General features: G+C 48.2%; 1 protein-coding gene across 4 annotated transcripts; it reads left to right on the top strand.

Annotated features, from left to right (window-relative positions):
- Nucleotides 1–1,266: 1,266 nt before the first annotated feature.
- Nucleotides 1,267–15,646, top strand: LOC133374629 (lysosomal acid glucosylceramidase-like). 4 transcript variants are annotated; one of them, XM_061605744.1, is made up of 11 exons: nucleotides 1,267–1,455; nucleotides 6,971–7,085; nucleotides 7,676–7,867; nucleotides 8,662–8,739; nucleotides 9,275–9,411; nucleotides 11,317–11,489; nucleotides 12,045–12,285; nucleotides 13,977–14,201; nucleotides 14,538–14,701; nucleotides 14,976–15,101; nucleotides 15,249–15,646. In XM_061605744.1, exons 2-11 carry the CDS (start codon nucleotides 7,019–7,021, stop codon nucleotides 15,358–15,360), a joined length of 1,515 nt encoding a protein of 504 aa, XP_061461728.1. In that variant the 5' UTR covers nucleotides 1,267–1,455; nucleotides 6,971–7,018; the 3' UTR covers nucleotides 15,361–15,646. The 4 variants fall into 4 exon arrangements, with proteins under 4 accessions (XP_061461728.1, XP_061461727.1, XP_061461729.1 ...); XM_061605743.1 differs by having other exon boundaries at nucleotides 8,593–8,739; XM_061605745.1 differs by lacking the exon at nucleotides 14,976–15,101 and having other exon boundaries at nucleotides 8,593–8,739.
- Nucleotides 15,647–18,167: the final 2,521 nt, after the last annotated feature.

Below are 18,167 nucleotides of genomic sequence, written 5' to 3'. Positions count from 1 at the left end.
TGACTGTAATTTATTTTACTTATTTTAAAAAATGAATTTTAAATTGTTGTAACCACCCTCGGATCTGCTGGTGAAGGGTGGGTAATAAATTTAATAACCATAATTGTAACAACTAGCCGAGCCTGGCCTGGTTAGCGAGTAAAAGGCCTCTATTTTTGCTGACATCTGGGATGTGGCAATGGTGTTTAAGGGCATGTCCAGACTGTTGCTATCTTCAGGTGGGAGTTGATCACATACTGGTAAATTCAGGTTGCAGAATTAATGTTGGAGTGCTTATTCAACCAACACACTCCACACAATCAGACTTATTTTTGTGACAAAATGAGGGGGAACATGCACTGAAAATTGTGGTTAAAGGGGGGTAGATTCAGTTTGCATTTAAAGGCAAACCTACTTGATTCAAACAGCCGTCCTATGAAATTTGCACTCTTCCAAATTTTCCAGTGCAGTTCTCAATCAAATAATGTGTACCAAAAATGCATTCTTAGGGAAAACTGCTTTGCAAAAAAAAAAAAGTATATTCGGCGGAATTGCATACAAATATGTATATATGAGGCAGAAAGATCAACACCGCAGTGCCTAAATGGTGAGCAACAACACATAGCTCTAGAAACATCGCCAAGCAAAGCCATAAACAATGAGCCCGCCAAGCCAGCGCCTGTAGCTCTTGCCTCTCCCGCTCAGTGCCCCAACGGACCATCCCCCATGCACACCCAAGTGCAGTGCAGATGTGAGGACCACAGGGGTCCCAGTGATCAACGTGAACCACCCATGGTGGAAGAGCCTATGCATCAGGGTGATCAACAACCCACAGTATGGCAGTCTAATTGGCTTGCCAAGCTAGGAGAGACCCCGACCTTTGAGGAATTGGAACTGACCATTGCTGCTCTGTCAAATGAGCTCTCTGCAGAAGCTAGACCGCAAGAGGGACAGGGAGGCAGAAGCGCTGAAGCAGCTCCCAGAACCCCTGCATTTCGGCACCCTCTTGGAGGTCACTGATTCATAGGGTCGCCATAAGTCCAAATCGACTTGAAGGCACATAACAGCAACAACAATCTGAGCCACTGGGACCACTGATGGTGTCAACAAAATCTCAGTTTCAAGGTAATGCTAGAAGATTATGAAATGTTGGCTTGGGTTTGTTTTTTTAAAAATCCTCTCCTTGTTTACTCTCAATTCGGTTTTGGGATCCTCCCCCTCACTTACAGAGGCCACCTGTCTTGCTGAGCCAGACATTCCATCTTGCCTCCCAGTGGCCTCTGACAAGATCCCCAGACACGCCTGGTGCCATCAGACTCTCTAAGCAGAAAGGTGTTGGCACCTGGTCCCCAAGTGGAGCATCCTCTAATGTTGACCTTCTGACATCCCTTGCTGCTCGCCCAGAAGAAGTGTCTCAGAGACGAGCATCCTTCTAAACCGTGTGGCAGATTTGGCAAGCGAAACAGCTTGGAGGCGGTGAGTACCACATTTTCGGTAACCACAACGAGATGCATAGGAGAACTGGGCAAGGCTTCAAAAGAGAGTAGGGATTATTTCGACATTCTGGAATGACAGAGCAGGCAGGCTTTAGGGGTGGGTTAGGTTTTTACTGTTATGGTTTTAAATTTTAACATTTTAATGTATTGTTTTTTATCTTGTACGTCGCCCAGAGTGGCTGGACAACCAGCCAGATGGGCGACTAATAAATTTAATAAATAAATAAATAAATAAACAAGAGGCCTGTGTTCTGCAAAAGGGGCAGGCTTTAGAGAATGAGGCTTATAGCTGATTGGGGGACTGGGGCAGAGTCTGGGGAGGATCCTGTTGCTGAACAGCAAGGCCCTTCCCCTGGAAGCCATAAGTTCAAATTGTGTGCCTATAATGCAATGTGATCTAGTGATCAGAGCAGGGCAGGGTAACCCTTTTGCCCCTGCAAGACTACAGAGAAACATATTCACAAACACAGATATATTTCCTAACTCCTGTCTCTCTCAAACACAAACACATTTACAGGGAGAGAAAAGCACTTTGAAGGCAGGAAAAGAGAATCAGACCTGAACTGGGCTTAAATTCCTACTTAGTTATGAAGCCCTCTGTCTCTTTCAGCTTAACCTACCTCACAGGGTGGTTGTGAAGGTAAAATTGGGGGGAAGGTGGGGTAGACTCATGGGTACTGACCTGAGATTACGGGTAGGATAAAAATGCAATAAGCAAGGAATTGCATGAAGACTGTAAAAGGCATTGCTAGGCCAGCTGAAAGGTCCCATGGTGGCCAAACAGATATCCCGGGAAACCTCACGTTGTTGAACTCCAGTGCCAGCCAGAATGGCCAATGATCAAGGATGATGTGAGCTGCAGTCCAGCGACATCTATGGAGACTGGGCACAGCTGCTGTAAGTTAGTGAATAAATAAATGACCACCTCCTGCTCTTTGACCTCAGCGTTTATGAATCAGAGGTAGACTGTCTTTAAATCTGAAGGTTCCTCTCCTGACCACTTGATAAAATAAGGAGAGCTCTCCTGGATTGTACCACAGGTCTTTCTTGTCTGGTATCCTGTCACCAGTGATGCTCCAGGGAAGCCCCACAGCAGGTCACAGAGGCCAGTTGTTTGGGTATTCTAAGGTACACTGCCTCAGAAGGTGGAGGTTTTACCAAGTGTTGTGGCTAATAGCCACTGATTGATTTAACATCCAGTGCTGTAATAAATTATCAAGTGGGTCCTGAAGAAAATACGGCATGGCCACTTTGTAAGGCCACATTCCAAAGGCAGGCAATTGGTGCCTGCAGGTTATAAATACTTCTAGTGCTATGTTTGCCTGGTCTGCTCCTTGAATGGCTCTGGATTCCCCCTGTTGACCAACAGCACAGCTCATAATCCCTTTTAAATAAAATAAATAAATAAATAAATTTAATTTTTGTGTCGCCTATCTGGCCGAAGCCACTCTAGGCGACGTACAAACTAAAATTCAGTAAATTACAATACAATACAGGTAAAATACAATAAAATCAGTACGATCATTAAACATAGCAGCATGAAATCAGTTAGGGCGATCAATAGATAATAAAATATCCCCCCCCAAAATTAGCCCTCCCCGGAATTCCTGAAGGCCTGTCCAAAAAGCCAAGTTTTTAATGCCCGGCGGAATATATTCAGGGAAGGGGCATGGTGAAGATCGAATGGGAGGGAGTTCCAGAGAGTGGGGGCCGCCACTGAAAATGCCCTCTCTCTAGTTCCTACCAACCTAGCTGTTTTCGTTGGTGGGACTGAGAGAAGGCCCTGCGTGGCTGATCTGGTTGGGCGGCTTAATTTGTGGTACTGGAGGCGCTCCTTCAGATAAACTGGGCCGAGACCGTATAGGGATTTAAAGGTTAATACCAACACCTTGAATTGGGCCCGGAAAACAGCTGGCAGCCAATGTAGGTGAAATAATACTGGCGTGATGTGATCACGGCGGCGGCTGTTTGTAAGCAACCGAGCCGCCGCATTCTGCACCAGTTGTAGTTTCCGGACCGTTTTCAAGGGTAACCCCACGTAGAGCGCATTGCAGTAGTCTAATCGAGAGGTGACCAGGGCGTGTACCACCAGTGGGAGCTGATCAATAGGGAGGTACGGTTGCAGCCTCCGTATGAGATGTAATTGGTACCAAGCTGCCCGGCTCACTGCCGAAATCTGAGCCTCCATGGACAGCTTGGAATCAAGAACCACCCCGAGGCTGCGGACCTGATCTTTCAGGGGTAAACTCACCCCATTAAACTGTAGGTCAACAGCACCCAACCTCCCCCTGTCACCCACAAGTAGCACCTCGGTCTTATCAGGATTGAGCTTCAGCCTGTTCCTTCCCATCCATCCACTCACGGATTCCAGGCACTTGGACACGGTCTCCACAGCCATCTCTGGTGAAGATTTAAAGGAGAGATAGAGCTGCGTGTCATCTGCATATTGATGACATCGCAGCCCAAAACTCCTGATGATAGCTCCCAGCGGCTTTACATAGATGTTAAATAGCATGGGAGAGAGAATAGAACCCTGTGGCACTCCGCATGTGAGGGGCCAAGGGTCTGAAACCTCATCTCCCAATTGTACCTGTTGATGCCTGTCAGAGAGAAAGGAACGGAACCACTGCAAGACAGTGCCTCCTATTCCCAATCCTTCCAGGCGATCCAACAAGATACCGTGGTCGACGGTATCAAAAGCCACCGAGAGATCCAGGAGGACAAGAAAGGTGGATTCTCCCCTATCTAATGCCCTCCTCATATCATCCACCAGAGCGACCAAGGCTGTTTCAGTACCATGTCCAGTCCTGAAACCCGATTGGTATGGATCCACATAATCCGTTTCATCCAAGTGTGCTGCCAACTGGCCAGCCACCACTCGCTCAATGATCTTCCCCAAAAATGGCAGATTTGAAACGGGGCAAAAGTTGTTCAAGACTTTGGGATCCAAGGAGGCCTTTTTCAGAATAGGTTTTATAATTGCCTCCTTGAGGGCTGGTGGCAAAACACCCTCCTTCAAGGATGCATTTACCACCGCCCTGATCCCTTCGCCTAATTTCTCCCTACATTTCATAAGAAACCATGATGGGCAAGGATCAATCAGACAGGTGGTAGGCTTTACCGTTGAAAGCACCTTGTCCACATCCTCAGAAGGGAGAGGCTGAAACCGATCCCACAGAACCGGACTGCAATTGGTCAACTCTGGATCCCCCACTGCATACACAGCGTATGGAATCGAGTTCTTCAGGTGCTCGACTTTATCAGCAAAGTGCTTTGCCAATTTGTCACAGGAAGCCTTAGAATGTTCCAAGGGTTCCTGAGCAACTGGACCGACCAGGCTTCGGACCACTTGGAACAGCTTCCTGGGACAGCACTCTGCGGATGCAATAGAGGCAGCAAAGAAATCCTTCTTTGTTGCCCTCACTGCCACCTGGTAGGCAGCTATTGCTGCTCTAACCTGTGTCCGAGCATCTTCAGAACGGGATTTTCGCCACCGGCGCTCTAGTCGTCTCACCTCCTGCCTCAGACTACGCAACCGGGGTGTATACCACGGAGCCGTCTGAGTCCTATTCAGGGGGAGAGGACGTTTCAGAGCCACCCGGTCTAATGCCCTGGTGATTCCCTCATTCCACTCCATCACCAGGGTTTCGACCGGGCGACCTTCAGCAGGTTCCAATTCCCCCAGCGCAGTCAGGAATCCCTCTGGATCCATCAGGCGCCTAGGGAGGACCATTCTAATAGGTCCTTTACCCCTGCGGAGGGAGTGTGGCATCGAGATGTCAAAATTCACCAGATAGTGATCTGACCATGACACGGGGGTAAAAGAAATAGCCCCCAACTTCAGAACACTTCCTACCGCTCCCAGGACAAACATAAGGTCGAGAGCATGACCAGCTACATGGGTGGGCCCAGTGTTACTAAGGTGCAGTTCCCAGGAAGCCATGGTTTCCAGGAAATCCCGAGGGGCTCCACTGAGGGTGGTCTCAGCATGCACGTTGAAATCCCCCAGTACTAAAAGCTCTGGGGTCAACGCTCGTACATCCGAGACCACCTCGAGCACCTCACACAAACTCCTGATTTTCACTATTGTTTCTTTTTTTGTACTTTGTACGTGCTGGTCTTGGCCGAAATAAATGAAATCCATCATTCACTCTTGATTTTCATTAGGGTGCTTTGGGGGAGGGGGAGGGATTAAATTATGTTCGCATTTAAAGGCAAATCTATCAAATCCACACTTTCCAAAACAATACAAGGACTGAAATGAAGTCGTCCTTTGAAATTCACACTTCTCCGAATGGTGCAATCCCGTTCTCCAGCCAAACAATGTTTCCATGTATTAAGGTAAAATGTGTATAAAAATGAAATCTATCCAGAGAAATGCAGCCTATTAGGTGAAATTGCTTGCAAAAATGTGTCCATTAGTCAAAATGGCCAAAAATGTGGTTGTTAGGAGAAATTAGGACTACAACGCCGAAGAATTTTCATGAGGATTTTTTTAAGGAAAAAAAATAGCAAGTTGCTGCAGAAATGTGGAGAACTGAATTTAAGACTGGAAAAATGAGAGACTGAGAGAACGGAAATTAACAGATCTATCAATTTCAGGAAGGAAGAATAGGGGGATTTTTGTTGTTGTTATATGCCTTCAAGTCAGTTACAATTTATGTAATCTATGAATCTGCAGCTTCTAATAGCATCTGTTATAAACCACCCTGTAAACTTGTAAATTCCTTGATAATTTGGAGATCTTTCCTGGAAAACCTGTCAGTGCAGTTGCAGATTGCTCCTGGCATATCCCTATGTTTTATTTATTCCACCTCCACCCTTCCTCTGAATTGTACCCCATGCTCTTTTAACCTCACAACTGCGCTGCGTCTGGGAGGAGAGCAGCAAGGATGTGTGGCTACGCTTGGTACAACAACAGGGGACAGTCTCTGCCACTGGGATGAAAACGGGCAGTGGACACACATGTGATGGAAACTGGAGGAGTGGCTGCATCTGGGATGGAAATGGGTGGAGTGGCTACACCCAGGCTGCAAACAAGAGGAATGGCTGCACCCAGGATGGAAAAGGAGAAGTAGCCACACATGTGATGGAAACAGGGTTGCAGTGGCCACATCTGGGATGGAAACGGGTGGAGTGGCTGCACTCAGGATGGAAACAGGGGGAGTGGCTGCATCCGGGATAGAAATGTGAGTGTCTGCATCCCAGATGGAAACAGGGAAGTGGCTTACATTAATTGCTCTGCTCACTTTTGCCTCTGCCCCCCCCAACCACTGGCATGTGGCTGCCAAAAGGTTGCATGAATGGGTGTGCAGCCCTCAGACCCAAAAAGTTTCCCCAGCCCTTCTCTAACCATTATACCACACTGGCTCTCATCTCATTGCCGGGCAGTTGTTGTTTTTATTTTATTTTACAGAATTAACCTCTCTCTCTCTCTCTCTCTCTCTCTCTCTCTCCGTGTGTGCTGATTCCATGATCAACCATTCTCATCACAGTCTCCCTTCTGCCCTTGGGCGTGACTCCTCTCAGTGTGGGTGGGCGCTATGCGGATCACAGATACTGGCCTTTGCCTCCTCTTCCTCCTCCTTTGGATGGCCGCAGATGCGACAGGTGAGTGGATAGGGTCACTATATTGTGAGAGGAAAAGATATAAGGAATCAAGGACACTGCTGGTCTGGTCCATCTCCATCTTAGATTGGCTTTGGGTCCTACTTTAGAGAGGAGGGTCCTCTGTTTCCAGGATAGGGGACGCTGATGCCCTCCAGATCCCATCATCAAGTTGCGGGAAGCCAGATTTCGACTGGACATCAGGAAAAACTTTCTAACTGTTAGAGCATCGTCTGTGTGTTTTAGATATTAGGGCAAACCGCTTGCAAAAATGTATACATTAGACAAAATTCAAAAATGAGTATAGTAGGAGAAAAGCGCATTAAACTGCTGACAAATTTTTGTGATGACTTCTAAAAAACCCCTCAGCCTAATGCAAAAACGGGGGGAACTGAACTTAAGACTGCAAAAACTAGAAACTGCACAGGGACAGATTTGTTCATTCCTATCCCTGAGCATTCGGATTCCAAGGACATCTGGAGGGCACCATGTTGGGGCAGGCAGCCTTGGAGCATGTGCAGAGTGCTCCCTCAGAAAGGCTTCATCTTTCCTTCCTGCTCAGCCATGTGATTTTTTCCCCTTCTGTCTCCTAGCAAGGCGGCCTTGCATCCCGAAGTTCGTCGGCCCCGATGCCATGGTCTGCGTCTGTAATGCAACTTACTGCGACACACTGGACCCCCTCGTCCTCCCACCGAAGGGCTCGTTTCTAAAGTACGTGAGCAGCAAGGTTGGCCAGCGCCTAGAGCGCAGTGAAGGGAAGTTCTGGCCCAACCGCAGAAGCTCAGGTAAATGTAAAAGCTTTGCACTGGTTTCAGCTAAATCCCAAACCAATTGAGGGGGGGAATCTGGGCTTGGGCTGAGTCAGGCCAAGAGAGCCCCAAATTGCCCTGGGTCGGGTCAGACAGAAAGAACTATCAATTTTGGTTTGCTCAGTTGCTCATTGTTCCAGTCTTAACTTCAGTGCTGCAGCAATTTGTGGCCTTCGTGAAAATTCTCCAGTGTTCTAGTGCGAATTTGTCCCACTGAGCACGTTGCTGGAGGCAGTTTTTGCATTTTGGTAAACATTTGTTAGTGAACCGCGGCACAAAATTTGGAGAAGTGCACATTTCTAAGGACAGCCGAGTTCTGGTTTTCATTTTGTTTTGGAAAGTGCAAATTTGATAAACCTGACTTTGAATGCGAATGGAATTCCCTCCCCTCATCCCTAGGTTTGACTGCCTGTAGGGGGAGGTGCAGTCAGGTGGCAAGGCTGCCGGGGTCGACTTTGCCAGCGTGTTCCTTGCAGCCAATGCACTGGGGAAGCAGCACTGAACAGGATTCAACCCTCCAGCTCTTGGCTTGGGGCGGGTTGGCCGGAGAGACAACATCTCCTTCTTTGCTTGCCCCCCCTTCTGACCGGATCGCCCCTCCCTGGATTAGGTCGGGGGAGCTGTCCACAGCCTTAGTAACCACTATAACCCTTTCTTCTTCCAGACTTAAATATCTTGTGTATCCTCTTCTTCCTCTAAAGGGCTCCTGTATACATACAACCCCTTTGTTCACTACCAGCAAATTAAAGGTTTTGGTGGGTCCCACACAGATGCCGCTGCAATGAACATCATGCAGTTATCTCCAGCGGCCCAAGATCAACTGCTCCGGGCTTACTTCTCTGAAGAAGGTAAGAGAAACGGGCGCCTGGTGGCATGCAGAAAATGAGGGCCCAACTTTGGGGCCAGGTAGGGCCGTTAACACTTCCCCCTCTCTCCATTTAGGGCATGATGCCCTTTCACACGCGTAGCTGGCAAAAGGGGAAGGGTCTCATTAAACCAGAATTCCTGCTCCAGGGTAATGTAAGGCAGAGCAGACTGACAGAACAATTGTGGACCAGACTGGGGGGAGGACAGCAGCTCCTCCCTAAGTCCTTCAGTCATGTAATAAGAACATCAGATGAGCCTGGCTGCTGGATCAGGCCAGTAGCCATCTCATCCAGCCTCCTGTTCCCACGGTGGCCGACCAGATGCCCCCATGGGAAGCCCGCAAGCAGGCCTGAGTGCAACAGCAACTCTCCTCTCTTGCTGTTCCTAGCGACTGGCATTCAGAGGCATCCTGCCTCCGACAGTGGAGGGACAACATAGGCATCGTGGCTAGTGGCCATGGATAGCATGAACTTTTGTCTTGTTGAACCATCCCTTTCCCACCCCATCTCTCTGCAGGGATTGAGTACAACCTTTTGCGCTGGCCCATTGCGTGTTCTGACTTCTCCACGCATCCGTACACTTACGACGACGACTGCCTGTATGACTACCAGCTAAAGTGTTTCAGCCTTGCACAGGAGGACCTCAAACTCCGAGTGAGTGGTGAAGCCAGTCTCAAAGACGGGCTCTCTGCTGCCCTCCTGTGGCTGTCCTATCTACCAATAACAGCCTCCATTCTCCAAGGGTTAATGTACCCCAAATGGCACCCTACCACAAGAGGGAGGTGTCATCCGCAGGCTCAGCGGTGGTGGTGGGGAACCCCAAGGTTTGGAGATGTACAGTAAATAAATAACTAGGAGGCGGAGGAACAAGATCCCAAACAGCCCAATGAAGACTGAGCATGCTCAGTGGGCACAGAATGCTGGTTGGCTGTTGGAGGAGAGGGGGTGGAAAATGCATGGAAGAGCAAGGAGGGGAAATGGAATGGAGTGTCCGAGACAAGGGCACAGCTGGCTGGCTGGCTGGCAGGCTTGAACCCTCAACAGGAGCACTTCCTCCACCCTGCAACATTTTGTTATATTACAACTAAGAGCTAAAGTGCCGGATTATTTTGTATTTATTTGTTATTTCTCATTCATATGATCCTGTTTACAGAAACAAGTTTCTATCCAGTCTTACACTTCCAATCTCCACCTTTCAGCAAATTCAGCATTCAGTGATCTTCCATCTCTGCTTCGAACCAACCGAGTTGCTTTCTCCTTATCTGCCAATGCCAAACATTTCTTTTACCGTTCCCACTCCGTTAGGGGATCATTGACCCTCCCGTTTTCTAGCCTTTTCTGCGCTACCTTCGCAGCCACCAGCAGGATATATCCTAGTGGTTTCAGATTCCAAACTACTTCAAAGCCTCATCCTCAATTACACTCAACAAAATTAACGCTGGGGTGGATCTCAGCCCTTATTACGTCAGAGATTGACTGCACTATTTGCTTCCAATAATTTGCTGCCGTTGGGCATTCTCACCAGATTTGCATGCAAGTGGCATTGGCTCACATATAAATGAACGGATGCCACCTGCATGAAAATATGTGTTCTTAGGTGTGATTTTATAAACAGTGACTCTAATTTGAATCGAAATCCAATACATCTCATTATAGGAGGAGCGACTATGGCCGATGTGGATGTTCAGTCTGCTGTCAAAGTGCTCACTATGGATGGACATCTCCTTTACTATCTCCCTTCTTACGGTTATCTTTAAATCGGACTTAAACTGGACTGTCCTTCCAACAGAGGACTATCCCCCTTTAAGGAGGCCACCCGGCCACCCTGTGCAGCCAATTTGTTTGGCACAAGTGGCTAAGGGAGAGATGTTTAACTCCTGTTGATTTCTCTTACTTTCTCATTTTTCCAGTTTTAAGTTCAGTTCTCCACATTCTGCATCGGTTGGCTCTTATTTTTTTTAATCTCTCACGAAAATTCACCAGTGCTTCAGTGTGAATTAATTTTTCCTAATGCAAACGGTTTTGTACGCAGTTTTTCCCAGTAGACACATTTCTGCAAGAAATTTCCCGTAAGACAATTTTTGTATGTCATTTTCATGAACATATGCATTTGTATGACCACTTTCCCCTAATATACACGTTTTTGCACGCATTGTTTGGTTGGAGAACTGTGTTGTGAATGATGGCAAAGTGTGATCCTTCCAAAGCTGGCTTTGTTTCAGCGTATGCAAATTAGAGAGTTTTGTATTAAAATGCAAAGCAACCTGAATTTGTCCCCCATTTCTAAACACCCACATTCCCTAAAACTGCAACCCCCACTCCCATAGGTTAGCTCCTCAGGGCAGAGGAGATTGTCCAGTCTGGTGAGTTTTGGGGAGTCCAGGGGTTTATACCCAACTACATTCTCCTTAGAGTAAACCCACTGAAATTAACGGACCTAAGTTTGTCATGTTGATTAATTTCAGTGGGTCTATTCTGAGAAGGAATTCACATTGGCTACAACCCCAGATCTCTAGGGTTAGGATCCACTCACAGAATCCCCATCACCTGTCCCCATAGATCCCTCTCCTTCACCGCATCACGGCCTTATCTAAGCGGCCCCTCTCCCTAATTGCCAGCCCGTGGACTGCCCCCGCTTGGCTGAGGACCAATAACGACGTGATAGGCAAAGCAAAACTGAAGGGAGAAGCAGGAGACAGATACCACAAAACGTGGGCCCTCTATTTCATCAGGTAAATTGCATGTCTGTGAAGGGAAAGGGCTTTCTCTTGGGTTTCTCTTGGGGAGGATAAAAGCTATGCTGGCATCGGTCAGTTACATGATTTGTGAAAAGACCATGGCCTGGAGCATGGAGCAGAATGAGCACAGGAGCCCTCAAATGTAACAGCACGGGCTGACCACAGTCTGAAATAAGACTAGACCAGACCATCTAGACTTTAAAGAGTGGGTTCTCCATAAGAACATTAAGTCCAGAGTCTAGAATTACCCAGCTGCACCACTGTATGTTCAGAAGGAAGAGGACTAGACACTTTATTTGAATTTAAAGCTGAACATTTGAGGAAGGGGCTGGAACATCCCTGAGGCCCTTGCAGGACCCTCCCTAGCATGGCTCTGGCCCTTTTTATCCCCCCCCCGATGGCAGCTGGTGGCTCCAAACCGGACTAAAACCTGGAGCGGATTCTACTGCCTGCTGACATGGAGCCACCAGTCACCATTGCCTCCCCCCCTCCGCAGCAATAAACAAGGCTGAGTGCTTGTGCTAACATCTCCATCTGTTGGGGGTCCAGGTTCCTAGACGAATATGCCAGACACAACATCACCTTCTGGGCCATCACGGCTCAGAATGAGCCAGTCTTTTCCGTCTGCATCTCCCAGGAGAACTTTCCCACCACCAGATTCTCCCCCGAAGAGCAGCGCGACTTCATCATCAAGGATCTGGGCCCTGCGTTGGCTGCCAGCAGTCACAAAAATGTCCGGCTCATCACCCTCGACGACCTGCGGATCAACCTGCCCAACTGGGCCAAAGTGGTACGTCTTCAAATTGTGGATCTTGACTGGCGTGTCCACTTTTTGCCTCTGATCTTGACCACAGCTGGCCCCTGACCCCTGGCCCCTAGAAGGCTGCCTGAAAGAGAATGCGGCCCTTGGGTTGAAAAAGAAAAGTTCTCATAAGTTTTCCTTATGGGAAAAGCGCTTGGGAGAGGGAGAGGAGATGAATGCCCCACTGGCCAATTTTGGGATTAACCACCACCGCCTTTTCCCCCAGTGCCCAATACCGTTGCAGAGAAAACTGTCTCCAAGAAAATCTTGGACAATTGCTTGATTTCCGGAGCTGGCTGCTTGCCTGTCATACAAATTGCAAAGCCCGGGAGAAGCTGAGTTTTGTGCCACGGCTGAACACTTCTCTTTGGGGTCACATCCATGCCATACATTTGAAGCACATGTATGGAACACCCTGCCTCTTGACATCAGGCAGGCGCCTTCTCTGAATTCTTCTCGGCGCCTGCTTAAAACTTGTTTTTGTTTAGGCAAGCCCATCCAGACGCAGAGATCTGATCGGTTTTAATTTTTTAGTCTGTTTCTTCTTTTGACTGTTTTAAAAAGGGTTTTAATCACTTGTTTCCACTATTTTATTGATAATGTTAATGTTTTTTGTAAACTCCTTAGAGGTCTTTTCTTTTTTACAATCAAGCACAATATAAATGTTGTTAAATAAATAAATAAGCATGTGACTTCTCCCCAAAGAATCCTGGGAAGCATCTGGAATTTGGAATTTGCTCCCACAAGACGCAGTAATGGCCACCAGCTTGGATGGCTTTAAAAGAAGATTAGACAAATTCATGGAGGACAGGGCTATCAATGGCTACTAGCCGTGATGGCTGTGCTCTGCCACCCTAGTCAGAGGCAGCATGCTTCTGAAAACCAGTTGCCGGAAGCCTCAGGAGGGGAGAGTGTTCTTGCACTCGGGTCCTGCTTGCGGGCTTCCCCCAGGCAGCTGGTTGGCCACTGTGAGAACAGGATGCTGGACTAGATGGGCCACTGGCCTGATCCAGCAGGCTCTTCTTATGTTCTTATGTTCTTTTGTTAGGGGGGCCGGGAATGGTAGCTCTGTGAGGGTAAGCTACAATGCCCAAAATTCTTGGGGGGAAGCCATATCTTTTCATCATTCATTGGCGATCACTCGTGGCCGAGTAAGATTGTCTTCCAAGATAAGGCCTTTAACGGTGAGTCCGTAAGTGACTGTGGAGGCCAATTCTGGATCCACACAGCCTCCCACAGTGAGGACATAGGTTTCCAGATGGAAGATGGTCGCGATGAGGATTTGATGTGCCTTCCACTTAGCTTGTTTGTCCCGTTGGCCCTGTGTTCGTGCTCCTTCGAAGTCCACAGCACCTTTGATAATAGCCGACCTCCATTTGGGACGTTCATGGGCGAAGACTTCCCAATTCTTGATGTTCATGTTGCATTTTTTTAGATTCGCTTTAAGGATATTTTTAAACCTCTTTTGCTGTCCACCGATGTTCCATTTTCCATCCTTAAGTTGGGAGTAAAGTAGCTGCTTTAGAAGACGGTGATTAGGCATTTGAACAACATGGCTGGTCCAGCAAAGTTGATGTTGAAGGATCACTGTTTCAACACTGGTAGTCTTTGCTTCTTCGAAAACGACTGTTACGTCTGTCTTCACCCGGACTCTTTTGCCCTCTTCTCTTTCCCGGCAGGTCATTGGAAACAGCACTGCTGCCCAGTATGTGGCAGGTATCGGAATCCACTGGTACCTGGACTCTGTTGTCCCTTCGGGCCCGACTCTGGAGGCCACCCACTTCCTCTACCCCAATTTCTTTATTATCTACACGGAATCTTGTAACGGTTTCCGGTCTTGGGAGCCCAAAGTTGACCTGGGCAGTTGGGAAAGGGGTGTCCGATACAGCCGGAACATTGTGACGGTAAGGCCCTGCCGTTGGTGCACTGTGGCACCAGCCATCTCTGAGAAGATGGAGGCGTCCAAAAAAATCCTCATCCAAAATGTGTCCCTGGGGTGTGTCTGAGGGTGCTGTGGGTGGCCACGGGTGCCACAGGCTTACACTGAGGGGGAGTTGGTTGTCCAGGGCTTCCGGGTGAAATCTTTTGCAGTTCTACCCCAGAAATGCTGGGGATGGAAGCCAGCACCTTTTGCGGGCAAAGCAGGTGCTCTGCCGTGGACTTCCAGACCTTTCCATTGCTGGCCGGCGCCGTCCTCCCCACTCCCTCATTGGCTGACTTTCGCCTTTTGGCCCCTGCAGAACCTGAACAGCTACGTCACGGGTTGGATCGACTGGAACTTGGCTCTGGATATGAATGGGGGACCCAACTGGGTGGAAAACTTTGTGGACAGCCCAATCATCGTGAATCCCCTAAAAGATGAGTTCTACAAGCAGCCAATGTTCTACCACTTAGCCCATTTCAGGTAAGATGAGTGTCTCGTTGCTCCAGAGGACGGCTTTGACGGCCCCTGCTCCACTGTTGGAGCTATGCAGTGCTCGTGTGCATGCATGTGTGTGTGTGTAGGGATGTAGTCACAAGGGGTTATGAGCAGGGAGGAAAAGATCTGTCTGTGTTAAATCCAGTTCTCTGCATTTCTGCAGGAATCCGCAATTTTTTTTTTTTTTTAAATCCTCATGAAAATTCTCCACCGTTTTAGTGGGAATTTCTCCAGATTTCTCTTTTTCTCTCCTGCCCAGTAAGTTTGTCCCAGAAGGTTCCATCCGAGTAGACCTGACTTGCAATAGCCTACTTGGCCAATGTCAGTTGTCCATTGTAGGTTTCCTACGCCCAGATGGTGTCGCCGTGGTGGTTGCGCATAATGAGTAAGTGCACAGGATTGCGGAGCAAGAAAAGGTACAGCCATCAGCATGGCTGGGCTTTTCTGGGGACCCCCTCCCCTATCCCGGCAACTCTGGGGTCTTCTCTGGTCCCCTCTGATCCTGGCCCAAGCTCTTGCTCTCTCCCTTCAGGCATTCCTGGGACGTGCCTTTCAGTATCTCAGATGACCAGATTGGCTGCATTGAAGCTGTCGCTCGAGCCGAATCCATCCAAACCTTCTTGTGGAAGAGGTTTTGTGCCTGAATCAGAGGGAGAGTCCGTTGCACGTGCGGGAAAGGGAGGTACCATCTCCCCAGGGCAGAGAGGGTGACCTGGATGCATGGAAACACCATGCACAACCCCAGACTCATGGATAGAGCCTAAGTGCTGGGACAAAGTGGGCGTGTCTGGAAAGGAGACAATCCTGGAGCCAGTAGAACAGAGTCAAGGAGGCGCCTACCCTACCCAGAGATTCCTCCACACCAAAAAAAAGAGACACTCATCAACCCTCTTCTCTTCCTCGCTAAGACTGTAATCAAACCCTTATTTATCTGCCATTAAATGTTAATTGAACTGACTCAGCCCAGTTGTGTTTTCTGTAGCAGCTGGCGTGAGAGGATGGAAACAGCACAAGCATGCCCCTTTCTGTCCCCCATTGGCTATTCTCAGGACCGGCGCTACCATCAGGTGGTGAGGTAGCCACCTCAGGTAGATGATTTTGGGTGTCATGAAAAGGCAGCAAACTGCTGGTGGTGGTGCTTGTGGTTATTTATTTATTTATTATGCTATTTTGGTGTCAGAAAGGGGATTTTGTGCCCTAGATGCCAAAACAACTGGACTGGCCTTGGGTAATGACGTGTTGATTTATTTTCAAAGGTGGGGTGGGGAGGAACGCAACCCTGGGGGAAAACGTTGGCCTCCCTTAACGTTTTCCCCAATCTAACGGGACGTGCAACCCAAAGTAGGACTTGGTAGCTGCATGGGGGGGGTGTTTGGAGGGGTGGGGTACAGAAAGATAGGGCACCCGCTAGCGCACTTTGAGGGCACTTGAGATCAAGGGAAGGATGGGGAGGAAAGGGTTAACCAACTGTGTCCAGTTGAATGAAGAGTCAGTTTACTGCCCTCTTCCAAAAATAGGGAAGGGCTGTCGGCTCCAGGATGGAACATCTGCTCTGCATGTAGAAGGTCACCGGTTCAATCCCCAGCGACATCTCCAGAGATGTTCCTGCCTGAAACCCCTGCAGAGCTGCTGCCAGTCAGTGCCGGCTATCCTGAGCTAGACAGAGTCAACACAAGGCAGCTTTCCACGTTCTGCAAACCTCTGTGGCCATTTATCCTAATTTATTTTTATTTATTTATTCAGTTTATATCCCATCCGACTAGCAAACAGCTCTCTGGGCGGCAAACATAGCAACGTATACAATAATAAAATTACAAAGTCAGTATAACAAATATAAAAATACACCAACTAAAATAGAAATTACAGCATTTACATAAATAACTTAAATTAAAATGCCTCAGAGAAGAGAAAGGTTTTAACCTGGCGCCAAAAGGATAATAGTGTCGGCGCCAGGCATACCTCCTCGGGGAGACTATTCCACAATTCGGGGGCCACCACTGAGAAGGCCCTAGATCTTATTACTACCCTGCGGGCCTCCCTATGGGTCGGGACCCGGAGGAGGGCCTTCGTAGTAGACCGTAGTGTACGAGCCGGTTCGTAACGGGAGAGGCGTTCCTGCAGGTATCGTGGTCCCGCTCCGTATAAGGCTTTATAGGTTAAAACCAACACTTTGAATCTGGCCTGGTAGCATATTGGAAGCCAGTGCAAGCGAGCCAGAACAGGTGTTATATGCTCAGACCGCTTGGTTCTTGTTAGCAGTCTGGCCGCCATATTTTGCACTAGCTGTAGCTTCCGAACCGTCTTCAAAGGTAGCCCTACATAGAGCGCGTTGCAGTAGTCCAAACGTGAGGTTACCAGAGCATGAACCACTGATGTAAGGTCCTCCTTACTCAGATAGGGACGTAGCTGGGCTACCAACCGAAGTTGGTAGAACGCATTCCTAAGTGCAAGCAAACCTTCTGCGCCAGACATGAGGATGAATTCCTCTCTTTAAGGGGCAGCATAGCAAAGCCCTTGTGTGTCATGATGCAAGTGCAACGCTCCTGAATATAAAAGGAAGGAAACATCTTACCGCTAGGAAAACACTCTTTATTCATTTATTTTATTTATTTATTAAGTTGATATCCCGCCCTTCCTCCCAGGAGGCGCCCAGGGTGACGACGCTAGAGCCCACTGGTGTTGATTATGGGACAAGACTTTGCAGTAGTGGCTGGTGCCCATTGGGACTGGTGGGGCGGAAGGCAGGGAGCCCAACAGGAGGAGGAGCCAGAGCCAATGATAGGTGGAGAACACTTACGCTCCCATCCTCCGCCTCCTTGCTGAGTTCTGCAAGGGCAACGTTGACCTAACAGCACCAATGGTGGCCGATGACGGCTTCAATTGGTGTGATTTCAGAGCAAGGATCTGGAGGAGATTTGGGCAGGTGTGATTGGAGAAAGAACGGAACGGAATTTTTGTTCCAGCAAAGATGCTATTTATACAGCAAAGGTGGTTGTGTATGTGTGTGGTTGTCCACCAGGGGGAGCTGCAGCCTCAAGAATGACGTGCCCAAACGGTTGTCTTAAATCCCGTTCTCTGCATTTCCACGGCACTTTGCAATCTTTTAAAAAAATGCCTGTGAAAATTCATCTGATTTTAGCGTGCATTTCGCCCAAGACACACATCTTTGTATGGAATTTTGCCTAAGAAACATGTCTGCAAAGCAATTTCCCCCTGATAGTATGCATTTTGTAATGTTGTTTTCACCAGTAGATGCATTTTTAGGCTCGAGTATATATTTTTTGTAAACATTACTTGGCTGGAGGACTTTGTTGCAAAATTCAGAAAAGGGCACATTTCAAAGGATGGCTGTGTTTCAGTTCCTGTTTTGTTTAAGAAAGTGTGAATAATGTAACTTTAAAGGTGAGCTGAACCTAATTTTTTCCCCATCTCTATATTTAGCCTTCCTCGC

The sequence above is a fragment of the Rhineura floridana genome, chromosome 22 (genome assembly GCF_030035675.1).
Source record: "Rhineura floridana isolate rRhiFlo1 chromosome 22, rRhiFlo1.hap2, whole genome shotgun sequence".
In the NCBI taxonomy this organism is placed as follows: Eukaryota; Metazoa; Chordata; class Lepidosauria; order Squamata; family Rhineuridae; genus Rhineura; species Rhineura floridana.
The sequence above is the reverse complement of the archived record's forward strand: the minus strand, read 5'-3'. Positions and strand labels throughout refer to the sequence as shown.

Bases quoted from the DNA above. Each gene is read 5' to 3' on its own strand.
- LOC133374629 (XM_061605743.1), top strand. From the start codon at position 7,019: ATGCGGATCACAGATACTGGCCTTTGCCTCCTCTTCCTCCTCCTTTGG. The intron at 8,740-9,274 runs GTAAGAGAAACG...ATCTCTCTGCAG, and splicing joins GGCTTACTTCTCTGAAGAAG to GGATTGAGTACAACCTTTTG. The intron at 11,490-12,044 runs GTAAATTGCATG...TTGGGGGTCCAG, and splicing joins TGGGCCCTCTATTTCATCAG to GTTCCTAGACGAATATGCCA.